This window comes from Lutzomyia longipalpis, chromosome 2 (genome assembly GCF_024334085.1).
Source record: "Lutzomyia longipalpis isolate SR_M1_2022 chromosome 2, ASM2433408v1".
Classification (NCBI taxonomy): Eukaryota; Metazoa; Arthropoda; class Insecta; order Diptera; family Psychodidae; genus Lutzomyia; species Lutzomyia longipalpis.
Genome location: NC_074708.1, coordinates 40,374,806 through 40,387,515, shown reverse-complemented (window position 1 = coordinate 40,387,515; position 12,710 = coordinate 40,374,806). Strand labels below are relative to the sequence as shown.

General features: G+C 38.4%; 6 protein-coding genes across 6 annotated transcripts in view; 2 read left to right on the top strand and 4 right to left on the bottom strand.

Annotated features, from left to right (window-relative positions):
• Positions 1 to 1,053, bottom strand: part of LOC129791435 (cerebellar degeneration-related protein 2) — a 39,827-nt gene extending 38,774 nt beyond the window's left edge. The window contains exon 1 of the mRNA XM_055829608.1: positions 269 to 1,053. Coding sequence (XP_055685583.1) covers positions 269 to 341 — 73 coding nt within the window. The 5' untranslated portion in view covers positions 342 to 1,053. The remainder of the gene's footprint in view (positions 1 to 268) is intronic.
• Positions 1,054 to 4,608: 3,555 nt separating this feature from the next.
• Positions 4,609 to 6,117, bottom strand: LOC129791434 (DNA fragmentation factor subunit beta). The gene is made up of 2 exons (XM_055829604.1): positions 5,898 to 6,117; positions 4,609 to 5,832 (listed from the first exon to the last, which is right to left on the bottom strand). The coding sequence occupies exons 1-2, from the start codon at positions 6,030 to 6,032 to the stop codon at positions 4,753 to 4,755; spliced, it is 1,215 nt and encodes a 404-aa protein (XP_055685579.1). The 5' UTR covers positions 6,033 to 6,117; the 3' UTR covers positions 4,609 to 4,752.
• A 95-nt stretch (positions 6,118 to 6,212) lies between these two features.
• LOC129791432 (ribosomal RNA processing protein 1 homolog) lies at positions 6,213 to 8,285 on the bottom strand. Its single transcript, XM_055829603.1, has 3 exons — positions 7,995 to 8,285; positions 7,698 to 7,921; positions 6,213 to 7,634 (listed from the first exon to the last, which is right to left on the bottom strand). Exons 1-3 carry the CDS (start codon positions 8,218 to 8,220, stop codon positions 6,255 to 6,257), a joined length of 1,830 nt encoding a protein of 609 aa, XP_055685578.1. The 5' UTR covers positions 8,221 to 8,285; the 3' UTR covers positions 6,213 to 6,254.
• Positions 8,286 to 8,552: 267 nt separating this feature from the next.
• On the top strand, positions 8,553 to 9,558 carry LOC129791431 (39S ribosomal protein L16, mitochondrial). Its single transcript, XM_055829602.1, has 3 exons — positions 8,553 to 8,671; positions 8,729 to 8,803; positions 8,883 to 9,558. The coding sequence occupies exons 1-3, from the start codon at positions 8,638 to 8,640 to the stop codon at positions 9,497 to 9,499; spliced, it is 726 nt and encodes a 241-aa protein (XP_055685577.1). The 5' UTR covers positions 8,553 to 8,637; the 3' UTR covers positions 9,500 to 9,558.
• A 5-nt stretch (positions 9,559 to 9,563) lies between these two features.
• LOC129791430 (leukocyte receptor cluster member 1 homolog) lies at positions 9,564 to 10,753 on the bottom strand. The gene is made up of 3 exons (XM_055829601.1): positions 10,651 to 10,753; positions 10,485 to 10,584; positions 9,564 to 10,424 (listed from the first exon to the last, which is right to left on the bottom strand). Exons 1-3 carry the CDS (start codon positions 10,671 to 10,673, stop codon positions 9,597 to 9,599), a joined length of 951 nt encoding a protein of 316 aa, XP_055685576.1. The 5' UTR covers positions 10,674 to 10,753; the 3' UTR covers positions 9,564 to 9,596.
• A 53-nt stretch (positions 10,754 to 10,806) lies between these two features.
• LOC129791429 (ER membrane protein complex subunit 5) lies at positions 10,807 to 12,234 on the top strand. The gene is made up of 3 exons (XM_055829600.1): positions 10,807 to 10,962; positions 11,029 to 11,081; positions 11,159 to 12,234. Exons 1-3 carry the CDS (start codon positions 10,881 to 10,883, stop codon positions 11,366 to 11,368), a joined length of 345 nt encoding a protein of 114 aa, XP_055685575.1. The 5' UTR covers positions 10,807 to 10,880; the 3' UTR covers positions 11,369 to 12,234.
• The last annotated feature ends 476 nt before the right edge of the window (positions 12,235 to 12,710 follow it).

Sequence of the window (12,710 nt, the reverse complement as noted above, 5' to 3'; positions counted from 1 at the left end):
TGGTAAAAGCACATCTCAAAGTTGTCATGCTATGTACGTACATAATTTCCTTTTCATGAATGGGATGTGAAGTTGTTTTGTAATTTAGCATGGGATACGCGATATATTGGAGTGTTTCTCTCTCATTCTTGCCTTGGGTTTTGTAGTATGATTGCATGGTGCGGGGAATTACGTACGGGCAAACCGGTATACATGGGTTATGAATGTACGCAAGAATCACAAGAAGTAGTGAAGGAGGTGGCAAAGAAAAGCGTGTAAAAAAGCGTACCTGATAGAGTCCAGTTCTTAGATTCTTGACAGAGCATTGACCAATCGAAATGTAATTCGTCGTACGAGGCCATGGTACTTCGAGGAGGTAGAATGGTTCAACTTCTAACAATAAAACCGTTTGATAGTGAAAATTCACGCACTTTCGATAAGCCACGAAATCGTCCGTTTACACACCATTTGGGCACACTATCGGGGTACTCTTGTGGTGGGATTCTTTCTACATATAGATTAAGGTAGCTATATTGGCTTTTATTGCTTAGTCAGGTTTGAAAAAAAAATTCCACCTGATTAATTGGGGGAGATATTTTGGCACATATAGATTTTTATATTGAACAAATTATTAACTTTCAAACTAACACAAAACAACAATTTCTTCACACAGTTCAATAACGGTTATGTCATGGACAAAATTAAAATCTCTGACCACCACATGCAGTTTTCTTTTCTTTTTTAAATGTGATCGCGACACTGCTAATTCCACAATCAAAACACCTCACGTTCTCTCCTTGTGGGTGCTACTAAAAGTCATCACTTTTGAGACACTTCTATGAGGTCATCTAGCACACTTGTGAGAGGTCCTTCAGTGTTTTAATAAAAATTTAAATTAAAAAAAAATACGTCCCGCACCGGCTTGTCCGTTGCTATATACACATCACACACAGACAAAACTTTTTGAACGTCCAGGAAGCACAAACGTGCGATCAACCCAACGATCGAACGGAAAATGAAAATGAATATGATGCCAAGTGGCTCCCAAGTGTGGCTTCGTTGCCGGATAATCTGGTTGTACCTCTTCTTTGGCTTTCGTATGTATGTGTATCTATATGATGGCTTTTTGCGGCGGAGGCATATATATAAAAGTTGTGTGTGGGACACCACTAAGTAATTCCAATGTTGAAAGCAAAATTATGAGTTTTATGCTCTTTTTTTTTCTTCTTGCTCCCCCATACACCCAAATACAGAGCAACACTCCTACCTCCCTCCCCCCTCACCAGATCCCCCTGTGCATTCATTATCAAGTCAATTCCAGAGCAATTCGCCTGAACACCTCTCTTTGCTCTTGCTTCGCGTAAACTTCCTCAATTTTGCCTATATGTACCATTTATTGCTGTAAGAAAACTCGCGCGTCTTTGAGAGTCTTTCGCGCAAGAATGCACATTTCTCGCGGCGAGCTTCTGCCACAGATCCAGCAATTACATGAGAGGGTACAGCGGGGGAGATCATTTATAGAATTTGCAGAGAAAGAGATTAGCCCTGAGGGATTTGAACGGTTTGAAAAGAAATTGAACTGGATTTATAGATTTAGCGCGCGAGTTTTTCATTTTTACTTTGATTTCTTTTAGAGAGCTTTGAGACAGATATTTAGCTCAATTAAGATAACATTTAACCACCTGCAAGACTTCAAGCTTTGACGAAAAACTCGGAGCTTAAGGTTTTGTGAGAGAAGATTGCAAATTTGAATTTAATTAAGCTGAATGAGTTGAACTTTCATTTAAAATAATTTAATCTGTGACATGCTATATCAATATCTGTTGCATATGGAAATCATCTTTGCCAAATAAGCTTTATTCAATGTGATTTTAATGGAATAAAAATAAATTTAAATGTACAATACGGAAGAATAAAATTACAGTGTTGAGAAAAATAACAGCATCAATATTTTTCTCTTTGTTTTCTATTGGAAAAAGCCCAAACCATTCAGAAAAAGCTCATTTGAGACTAAAGCAGGAAAATTGTAATATATAGGCATAGTCAGCATACAGAGCATAATATAATAAGTGGTTTAAAGGCCATTTATTTCAAGAAAATTTGAACATTTCTCTGGGAAAAACTCCCCCAATCGGAAAACAGGTAAAGCTCAAAACATTTTGAAGCTTTTTCAGACTGCATTGATCATTTTTCATAATTTTTAAAAATTATGAATGATTCTGAATTTTTTAAAAGAATATTTATTTAGGGGAACCTGGCCTAATTCGAATCTCTTAAGCGTCTTTGTTAATTCACTTTATTTTTTAAAGCTATAAGTCTTTAGAAATACATACATATATGTATAGTTAAGGGAATATTTAAGGCATTAAGTGGACTTGAAAAACGTACTAAATAAAGAAATATTTATTTTATATTTATTTTTCTATTTTACGCGACCTTTGGAGGTTCTAATTGAGCTAAGTTCTCTTATATTGAAAATTTTATTTTTCTGCAAAACCTATTCAAATAAATTATTTAGTTTTGCAAAACTTTCCCAACCAAAAACAATCTTATCTGTAGAAAAAAATCTACATAAAGAGAACATTCCAATACGAATTTACAACATTACAAAATCTATCAATTTTAGCTTTCTTATTAATAACCAACTTATCGATTGTTTCATGTAATAAACTTAATTAAAGTTTTTTTTCAATTTGATATCAATTTGTAAATTTAAGCTAAATTGCAACTAATTTCGTTTGTTTACGGAAAATAAATCTCAAAATAAGCTAAAAATTCATCTCAAAATCTCACGGATGCCTCGCGAATGTTTTTTTTTACTATATTTATATTAAATGGTTCACGCGCAATTGAGCAATTTGAAATTAAAATTCTTGTAGCATTTGAATTTTCTCCTCGTTGCACTCAAAAACGTTTGGTATTTTCTTGGAAACCAAGACTTTCTGTTTCTTTCTCTGTCTTCTTCTTTTGCACGAAAAAAAGAGCCCTCAATTTGCGAATAAAATGTAGTTTAATCTGTTGCGGAAATTGTCCCAACAAGGGGGCGATCATTTAGGTTTTTAACCCAACGAATAGTTAAAAGATCAAAAAATGATCACAAAAATCGATAAAAAGAGGCAAAAGAATATAAATTCTTCCCTCTAACTAAACGATTCAAAGTTTTATGATTTACAACTCAATTAGCTGCAAAATGGCAATTTCCTAAAAACTTTTCTTTTTCTGTGGATGATTCACAAAATACTCTTAATGAATGGAAGCCACTCCATTAAAAGGGATCTTCGGAAAAAATAATTTGGAATGGCTCATTTGCATTAAGTTTTATTTTTTCGTTTTGCACAGAAAACCTTCACTTTCATTGCCTGATTTAAATATTGCAAAAAAAAGTGAAACATTTCTTGGGAATTTGCAAGGTATTGTTGACACTTAATTATAATCTAATGAACAATAGAGACTGTATCTTCATTTGAGAAGAGTAAATTGGTACACTTTTAGTGCTACAGTTTGCTCTTTATATTGTGCTCCTATTTATTAGTTAGTTACATTTTTTTTGCAATAAAAATTCGCGAGAAATTGTTTAAATATTTTTCAGAACATTGGGATAAATTCTGATACAAATCTTTTCATTTCTTTTCTTACAATTCATTAGTTGTGAGATCTTTGGTATTCTGGGAAAAATTTTATAAGATTCTAACATTTTAATTCTTTCTTTAAACGGGTTTCCGAAAGAAAATTACTTTTCCGATGTTCTTAAGAGTTTTTTCTTATTGTTTTCTGGAACAACTAATTTTTGGTTTTTCTTATAGAACGATTTAAAAACATCAACTGTCAAAATCTTACAACAAACTTTAAAGTTGTTGGAAAAGAAAAGATTTTTATCAGAATCTAACCCATTGTTTGTCAAAAATTTAAATTAATTATTAATTTTACATTGAAATATATGTTCGTAACTTCTGAAATTTTTAGGTTAGTTTCCGATAAATTTGCTATTCAAATAAGCGGCCATTTTGAAAATATACAAAGTAGCTCTTCAAGGCCACCATTGGCTTTTAGTTTAGAAGAGCTAAAAAGATTATTTCTGATTGTTTTACTAGAAAATTCATATGTACAAAGAACTATACTTTAATCATATTGTAAAAAAAATATAATACACGATTTTTGGGTTATCACATCACACTGGACGCCATCTTGTTTCCGTTTATTGAGTGGTTTTTTTAAAATTTGTTTTCTTGGATTTTTAAATTTTAGGTTATTTTCTTTAAATTTAACGATAATTCGGATAAACCCAACCCTATATTGTCGTGAAATTCATCCGCCATCTTGAAAATAAGTACCTTAATAAAAGAGTTTCTTGTATTCTTTTTTTTAGAAAATAAAAAAAAAATAGTTTTCTAACAAAACCGAATAAAACTTTACTGTGAGGTTATGAAACCACGCTTCAGCCGCCATCTTGTTATCTCTTTTGATGTTTTGTTTAAAATATTTCAGTTGGAATTTAAGTTTTAAGTTTTTTTTCTAATCCGTACGATTAAATAAAAAAACGAAAAAAAAAGAAAATTGCAGTTGTAAAGAATTTTAGAGTGAAAATCAAGATCTTGTTTAAAAATTCTTCAATTTTGGGATAAAAAATCATTTCAGGATTGTGTGAAAAATTTATTTAAAAATTTTAATTAATTACTTTAGGTCCGGCATGGTATTAATTAATTAAAAAACATTAAATTTTATACTAAAATTTTTTTTTGGAGATCAATTTGGGAGATTTGGAAGTCACATACCTTAGATGCTGCTGGTTTGCTGAATCTTTCTCATTATCTTATCAAGGGCATCTTGTTCGGTGCATTTGGCACAGAGTACTCTCCCTTTGGACTGGAGACCATGGTGGGCGCCTTTGTCGTGGCAGACAATGTGAACTAGCTTGAGATTGTCCATTGTAAAGAGCTCCAGGAAGTACGTGATAATGTCAATGTTTATTCCTCGCGACTGATGAACTTTGCACTTGACCCGATTCTCCGTGGTGAGGAGCTCAACTGTTTGCAACAGGGATGGGATGACAGTGCGAGAGATCTCAATTTGATGATCGAGATTCCAGACTTGGAAGAGGAGGAAGTTCTCGCGTGTTGAGTAGGGATTTATTGTGTGTCCTGGGTATTGGCATGTGACATCACTCCACACTCCCTGACAGCGGAAATCTCCGTGCGAATTGCAAAGGGAGACACAGAGATCCTTGAAGAATTCCTCCTCTTCGAAGAGATTCCGTAAGAGGCGCATTCTCTTCTTGGGAATCCCTCCGTCGGGGGAATCTTCTTCGACTGAATGATGCTTTCGCGGGTACTTCCTGTCGAAGAGGCAGCTGAAATGATCACACCCAATGAGGAAGTACTGAAAGACCCCAAGAATCTCATCCAGCTTTAATTTTGCCGGGAGACTCTGACGATAGAGCTGGCATCGTGTGATCTCATCTTTGGCCTTATAGAAGTATCCTCTCACACGATCTTGAGCCCTTCTCGCCATTACTTCCTCTTTGCTGGCGAAACGACTCTCCTGCCCGGAAAACCATTCTCCATCTTCTTCCCGTAGACTCTTCTCTGTCTTTTCATTCTCCTTCTCCTCGAGAACTTTCAGGGAGTTCAGGAAGCTGTCTTTGTTGCTACAAATGAAATTCTTTACAATCTCACCGACTTTTAGCAAACTAGAGTTCCTGCTTCGAATGACGTCATAGAGGAGCTCAAAGTCCGTCTTTACAACTTCATCACTTCCTGCCACAACGAACAATGTCTGCTCCGGGAGATTCCGGAAGTACATTTCATCATCCACAAGGGTTCCATCTTGAGCTAAATAGCATCTGCAGTCATCTATCTATAAATTTTCAATGGAATCTCAAAGATTTTCCATCTTTTGAGACTTTTCTGGGTTTTCTTTACCTGAAATTTTTCTCGTCCCTTCTTCAGCAATTCCTTCAAAGAAGACGCAACAACACCGACTTTTCTGCTTCTGCTCACATTTGAGAGTTTGTATCCTTTCCTTTCAACCTCCTTTCGCTTGAAAAAACTCAGCATTTTGCTTTGGAAAATCACGTGGAAAAGTTTTTCTTTGTTGTCATTTTTCTTTGTTTACAAAACACTTTTTTCTCCACTTCAAACTGATCTCGTTGGAAAACCAACAGACATGTCGTAGGAATATCCACACCCTTTCTCATCAACATAACCTAAGAAAAGAAAATTTGGAAGATTTTTCAATTTTCTCTTAAAAAAATTTATTTTTTACAAATAATTCACAATTTAATCAAAATTTATTTTCCTTTTGTAGTACGGATTTATGGGCCCGGGGATGAGATTTGGCTTCAGTAAGCTCTTTGCGGGCTTCCTGTCCGAATCATAGGGAATCTGCGGGGAGTTCCTGACCTGCCTGAGATATTCGGCAGTATCCTGCGATGTATTCATCTCCAGGGCAATCCGTACCTTCTTCTTGGCGCTCGAGCTGGGTGTGGCATCGACTAATTTGGCCTTTTTGGCAGATTTTTTGGCCTTTTTCAGGGCAAAGGGATTGATTACCGTATCCTGGGACTCTTTGTTGAGCTCCTCGAGGCGCTTCTTCATGGATGGCACAAAGTATTCATACTCACCATCCTTCAGGGGCTCCTGCCACTCATCCTGAGGCTCTTCTGTGAACTTTGGGGATGTTATTTTGCGCTTGAGCGCCTTTTCCGGGCGCTTTTTTCTCCTTTTTGCTTCCGGAACTGCATCATCGGAATCCCCATTCATACCATTCACTTCCGGAAGCACAGATTGTGTGGGTTTGGGCTCCAGCTGAGCCACAAACTCCTCAATTGAGAGGCCACTCTTCATAAACCTCCTCCTTTGACCCTTTGTCAGGGATTTCAGGAGTTTTGTTGGATTCAGGAGTTCCTTCTCAAAATTCACCATCTCCGTGATTTTCTCATCTATTGACGGTGCCTTTGCCTTCTCATCCTGCAACCGTGGCATCGTGTGAACGCCCAGAGGATACGTTCCCTCGGCGAACTTCTCATAATTCTCCATAATCCTCTTTATGCGCTTCCGGGCCTTGGATTTCGTATCGGCAGCATAGAGAAGCTTCTCGAGGGCCCCAAGGATGGCTTTCGGATTGAATTTGAGTTCCGGAAGGATTACATTCACACGCCCAGCACGTGGATCCAGGGCTACCTTCTCGGGATCTGCAGAATCTTCCTCATCAGCACCTTCCTCGGGCTCTGCCTCACTCAATTCACTCTCTTCCTCCTCAACAAGTTCCAGATCATCAATGGAAGATGTTGGAAAGCCAAAACTCTTCCATGCTTCATACTTTTCCCTATGCTGACGCCCCAAATCACTCTGCTGCAGGAGATTATTGAAGATATTCTTGACAATAGAGCTCGTTACGCGTGTATCCGTGAGCGTGCCCACGAGGGTGACAAATGGACGGATGAGGCTTGTCACGGTGGCTTTCTTCATGCTCCCCTGGGATACTTTGGCCACTTCCTCAAGGTACAAATCCACAAAATGCATGGCTAAACCAACGGACATTCGTGTTTCGTCAAAAATGTGCTCTTTAAAGGCTTTCCGGAAGACCTTTATCAGCTCCAAGCGCCATCCATTGTCCCGCAGGATAACGAGGCATTGTCGCGTAACCCTCCGTACCAACTGCAATGACAAAAAAAGAAGTCTCAATTTGGGCTGCTTTCCCTCCCTTCCGGACGGTCGTACCATTAAGAATTTATCAATGCGCCACTGATCAATTCCAAACCATTCCCGATTAATTGTCTGCAGGAACACCGCGTAGAATTGGAGACTTATCTCAGGTGTAGGGAAGAGGTGCAACAAACCACCGAGATCTTCAGCCAATTGCTCCTGAACGAGCGGCTTATCCGACATCCACATTGCATAGAATAAGCCCTTCCATAACCTCAAAAAATCCTTATCCGTAAATGCTGGAAAAGGAAAATTTAATCTTTACTCCAATTCCAGAAACAGGGACAATCAACAGAATAATCCAGTACTCACGATAGGAGCTCTTGGAGCGCAGGGAAAGCCATTTTCTCAGATTTTTCAACACTTTTGCCTGATTTTTTGGATCATGCCCCGCAAGAGCTTGAGCAAATTTAATTTCCTGCTCAACTAGATGAACTTTCACTTCGAGTTTACTCTTGGGCACACTCCCGGAAGTTTTGGGCTTCATGCTGGACACTTTTGGGGGTTTCTTTTCACGGAAATTCGGTAATTTTGCCATTTTTTAGCCAACAAAAATACTTTTTGTTTATTTTTGTGACGTTTCACAGCACGCACATGGTGTTAACCCGGTGGGCAAGTTTTGATGATAATATCGATATCGGCGTAATCGATATTTGGAAATTTATCGATATTTTAATGAGTTTTTAGTAACTTTATTATTATTTATGTTTTAAGACTGTAAAATTATTGAATTTTTTATTTATTCAGCAAAGATTGTAATAATTTTGTCAGAAATCATGAACATCAAACTATCGACGATATCGCGATATACCGACATCATCGATATGCAAAAAATCATCAAAATCGTGTTTCATGTTTCATTCATTCCATTCATGCTCAAGAAATGTTTCATAACAGATAAACGTAACCTCACTTCTGGCACAGGCATCGCGAAATTTTTATTTTCATCCACAAAATGTTAAAATTAAGTCGAATAGGAAGACTTTTAGGTGAGAATTTCCTTCTCTAATTCTTGCTTGATTATTAATCAATCAAATTCTTTGCAGAAAATGTCCCACAGCTGTGGAATTGCAGTCAAATAGCAGGGCTGAAGTACTTTCCGGCTCCAATAAAATTTGACGGTATGTCCTGAAGGTTCTCAGATGGATTCATGTAGCTTAGAATGCTAAGAATTTAGAGGATATTTTGTTATTTTTGCAGCATTTGAAAAAGTTGATCGACCAAAGCTGAAAATTGTTGAGAAAGTTCCGCAGTTTACGGCTGGATTGCGTCCACCAAAGATGCAGAAGCGCCTGAGGTTGATGCGTGGTCCGGAGCTTGTGCACAATAAATTGATTCATCGGCAGTATGGGATTATCGCCCTGGGCGGCGGGAGGCTCAAATGGAATCATTTTGAGATGATGCGAATGGGGGTTGGGCGGAAAATTGACGTCAATCGCATGTTTGCCATTTGGCGCGTTGATCCTCCGTGGCAGCCGGTCACGAAGAAGGGCCAGGGGCAGCGAATGGGTGGCGGGAAAGGTGCCATAGATCACTACGTGAGCCCCATCAAGGAAGGGAGGGTGATTATGGAGCTTGGGGGGCATTTGGAGTATCCAGAAGCTTACAAAATCCTCCAATTGGTTGCCCACAAGCTGCCCTTTAAGGCGCTCGTTGTGTCCCAGGAAATCATGGAGAAGCGTCAGGCTGAGGAGGAGGAGCGAAAGCGCTCTAATACAAACCACTACACGATGAAGTACGTCATTCAAAATAACTTTGGGGGCTGCCACAACTGGCTATCGCCCTTTGACCACAAATGGTTTGGACGGTATCGGTAGAAATTGTCCGGAAGTTTCCTTCTTGGGCTAGATTAGTGAATAAATTGTTTAAGAAATAATCAAAGAAGTTTTAATTAATTTATTTATTGCAAAGGATTCATCGCCGCCAGTCGTAGTTCTGCTTGGCAAGTTCAGGATTAAACTGAGAGTTATATTTCTGCTTCATTGGTCGAACTGGAGGCTCCTTCTCAGTCTTTTTGGGCTCTTTTTCCGGTTCCGGATCTCCCCGGAGTTTGGCAAGGAAGGCATCTGTTCGCTGACGTTCTGCCTTCTCTCGCTGCAATCTCTCAGCTCGCAATTTCTCCAGCTTTGCCTTTTTAGCGCTCCTCTCTGTCTCATCCTCTGATTCCGAAGAACTTCTTCGGGATCTCTTTCTCTTCTTCTCTTTGTGCTTCTTTGACCTTCCCTCACTCGATCGTTCCCTCTGTGAATGTAGGAGGGATTCGTAGGCTTTCAGCAGAGATGGGTCAGGAGTTGATGAGGAGGTAGAAGTTCTCGATGATCCTGCCGCCAGGTAGCGCTTCATCACATTCAGAGGATCATTGTAGATCTTTGATTTGAGTCCTGTTTCGACAATTTTCCCACTTTCCGTGAATCTATCTTCACGCTTTGGGGGCTCTTCGTACCAACTTCTCTTGCCCAGAGCTTCATTTGTATCCTGCCCGAGGTACGTGAGGTACCCCACTTGTTTCTCATACTTCTCCTTCTCATCCTTTTTCTCCTTCACGTACTCCTTGTTTTCCCCTTCCGCTTGGTACTTTCCACTCTCAACTTCACTGAAGAAGTTCACATGCTCCCCACTTTTTAGCTTCTCCTCAATCTCCCACCGACTAGATGTTCCTTCTTCCTCTTCCTGCTTTGCTGCACCTTCCGGAAGGAACTTTTTCGCCTTCCGTCGTAGTAAATCAATTCGGGCTTCTTGCTCCTGTAAAGAAAATTCAATTTTAATTAGAAATTCTTGAGGATTTCTCAGGGGTTTCCTTACAGCAAGAGCAATTTTCCGGAGGCGCTCCTTTTCCTCTTCTGCTGCTTGTTTTTCATCTCGACGAACTCTGGCGATATTCTCACGTGTCCGGACGTGCCATCTTGAAAATAAAACATTTGAGGGTTAGAATAGTCCTTCAGGATGCTTTTTATTGCCAAAAACTCACCTTTTCTTGGGTAGAATATTCATTTTTTCAAAGAAATTTCCTGCAGAACTTTGGAAAATGAAATGAAAACCAAAACAATTAGCTGTCAAGCTGTCAAATTTTTGTACGAACAGCAACAACTGCTGATTTAATCGACGAATTTTCGACGATTTTCGACGATTTCTTCAATTTGACAGCAAAGTCGGGTTTGGATTCGAGAATTGTGGCAATTTATTTGTAAAATTGCAGAAATGGCTGTTAAAACACTCCATAAATTCCTCCTAGTTGCAGGATTCGTGTCACTAATTCACGCTGCATATTCAGCAGCACAGCGTAAGTAGAAATTCACGAGAATTAAGGAAAAATCCCAAACTAACCTCACTTTTTTCCCATCTGCAGACAGAACCTACCTGAGAATCACAGAGCAGACCTTTAGTTCCCTACCATTCGATGTAAGTGGAGTTTTCCGGGCTTTCTAAGAACAAAAAATTAACCATTACACATTAATTGTTAATTTGAAATCTTTCAGATTCAACTGCAGGCAGTTATTAGTCTAATTGTCTTGGTGTACAGCATCCTGCAAGTTGTCGGTGAGTTCCGCGAGATTCGGGCTGCCGTGGATTTACAGGCAAAATCCTGGGAAACCCTCAGCAACATTCCTTCATTCTACATCTTTAACCATCGCGGTAAGAGTTTATCCGGAAACTTTGAAAATAATGTCGATGCTAGCAATGATTGAACTTCCCGTGCTAGGAAGCTTCTCTGGAAGTTAATAGCAGGGAAGATTCTCTCTATACAATATTTTATTTTAAATGTGTAAGGAGACCGATTAATTAAATTAACACCAAAGGCGAAAAGGAAAAGTTTTTAATTTCATTTTCCATTTGATATGAAAATTCTCGCCATTCATTTGTCAGGGTGTGGAGAGAAAATTGCATTAAAAGGGAAAATTGTGGGTGGTTTACCGAGAGGCGCTCTCGTGGGGAGAAAGAGAGAAAGAGAGAGGGTGGATGTCTCTAGCAGCCGTTTTTCGTCATTTGAATAATAGACAGGGTCGGGATGGGGGTACACGAAAAAGTTGTCTCGTGCAAAATATTCTATCTTTTAGCTCGCAAACAATCGCAAATCGACAGTGTTTGCTCGCCCAGGCACAATTTCCCACCCAAAATATACGGGAGTTTTGAATGTAAACACTTTTAATTGGCGGCAACATTTAAATACGAAGCAACCCCCCACCCGCTCTATCCGAAAATGTGTATATTGTGTTTGGGCTGTGGGCGCCCATTCTCACTGAACATGCTCCTCGAGGACTCTCTTCACAGAAAAAACCGCAATGCTTCAAACAACTTCCGCTCTATGCAAATTTAGCGGGGTACCCGCATCGGGGGACCATCGTGTGGATGGGGGCACCACCCCACCCACAGAAGCTTTGTGGTTTTTTTTTCTTTGGAGTTTTTCTTTCTTTTAAAGAAAAATCATCATTGAATTCACGAATAAAAGGCACGTTTTATTCACGCGGAAATTAACTTGTTAACCCTTGTAGTACAAGGGCAATTAACCCTTTTATGCTGAAAGAATAAAAGTAATTTGAATGAATAAAAAAAATGTTTGATTTTTTCTTGAATTTCTTTAGCATTCGAGAGTTAGTTTTCTAATATATAAAACGTTAAAAATTATTGAATAAATGGATAAAAAAATCAAATAAAAGGAGTTAATTCATTTTTATACTCCATGAGATTAAAAAAAAAAGTTTGAAAATTTTGTTAATTATTCTTTGTTTATTTTTTATATAATAAGGCTTTAATTATTCTTAAAAAAAAGTTAATAAATGTACTATTGGGTCAGCAAATATATCACAGGTAAGTAGGGCAACCTGGGGTAAAATGGTGAATTTTTGGGAGATAATTTTTCCTGAGTTCCATGGAAATATTTGAGTTTTCCTAACTATGAAACTTTCTAGGCTTAAGCAGGGGTATAAAGTACAACTCCTGACAAAATTAGACAGATTCATTTTAATTTTTTTTTCACATTCACCATTTTACCCCAGTTACTTCCTACATCGCAATCTGTCAGACAATATT

Bases quoted from the DNA above. Each gene is read 5' to 3' on its own strand.
- LOC129791434 (XM_055829604.1), bottom strand. From the start codon at position 6,032: ATGCTGAGTTTTTTCAAGCGAAAGGAGGTTGAAAGGAAAGGATACAAA. The intron at 5,833-5,897 runs GTAAAGAAAACC...GAAAATTTATAG, and splicing joins AGGGACGAGAAAAATTTCAG to ATAGATGACTGCAGATGCTA.
- LOC129791432 (XM_055829603.1), bottom strand. From the start codon at position 8,220: ATGGCAAAATTACCGAATTTCCGTGAAAAGAAACCCCCAAAAGTGTCC. The intron at 7,922-7,994 runs GTGAGTACTGGA...TTCCTTTTCCAG, and splicing joins GCGCTCCAAGAGCTCCTATC to CATTTACGGATAAGGATTTT. The intron at 7,635-7,697 runs GTACGACCGTCC...TTGTCATTGCAG, and splicing joins GCATTGATAAATTCTTAATG to TTGGTACGGAGGGTTACGCG.
- LOC129791431 (XM_055829602.1), top strand. From the start codon at position 8,638: ATGTTAAAATTAAGTCGAATAGGAAGACTTTTAG. The intron at 8,672-8,728 runs GTGAGAATTTCC...AATTCTTTGCAG, and splicing joins TCGAATAGGAAGACTTTTAG to AAAATGTCCCACAGCTGTGG. The intron at 8,804-8,882 runs GTATGTCCTGAA...TTATTTTTGCAG, and splicing joins GGCTCCAATAAAATTTGACG to CATTTGAAAAAGTTGATCGA.
- LOC129791430 (XM_055829601.1), bottom strand. From the start codon at position 10,673: ATGAATATTCTACCCAAGAAAAG. The intron at 10,585-10,650 runs GTGAGTTTTTGG...TTTATTTTCAAG, and splicing joins AATATTCTACCCAAGAAAAG to ATGGCACGTCCGGACACGTG. The intron at 10,425-10,484 runs GTAAGGAAACCC...TTTTCTTTACAG, and splicing joins TCCGGAAAATTGCTCTTGCT to GAGCAAGAAGCCCGAATTGA.
- LOC129791429 (XM_055829600.1), top strand. From the start codon at position 10,881: ATGGCTGTTAAAACACTCCATAAATTCCTCCTAGTTGCAGGATTCGTG. The intron at 10,963-11,028 runs GTAAGTAGAAAT...TCCCATCTGCAG, and splicing joins TGCATATTCAGCAGCACAGC to ACAGAACCTACCTGAGAATC. The intron at 11,082-11,158 runs GTAAGTGGAGTT...GAAATCTTTCAG, and splicing joins TTAGTTCCCTACCATTCGAT to ATTCAACTGCAGGCAGTTAT.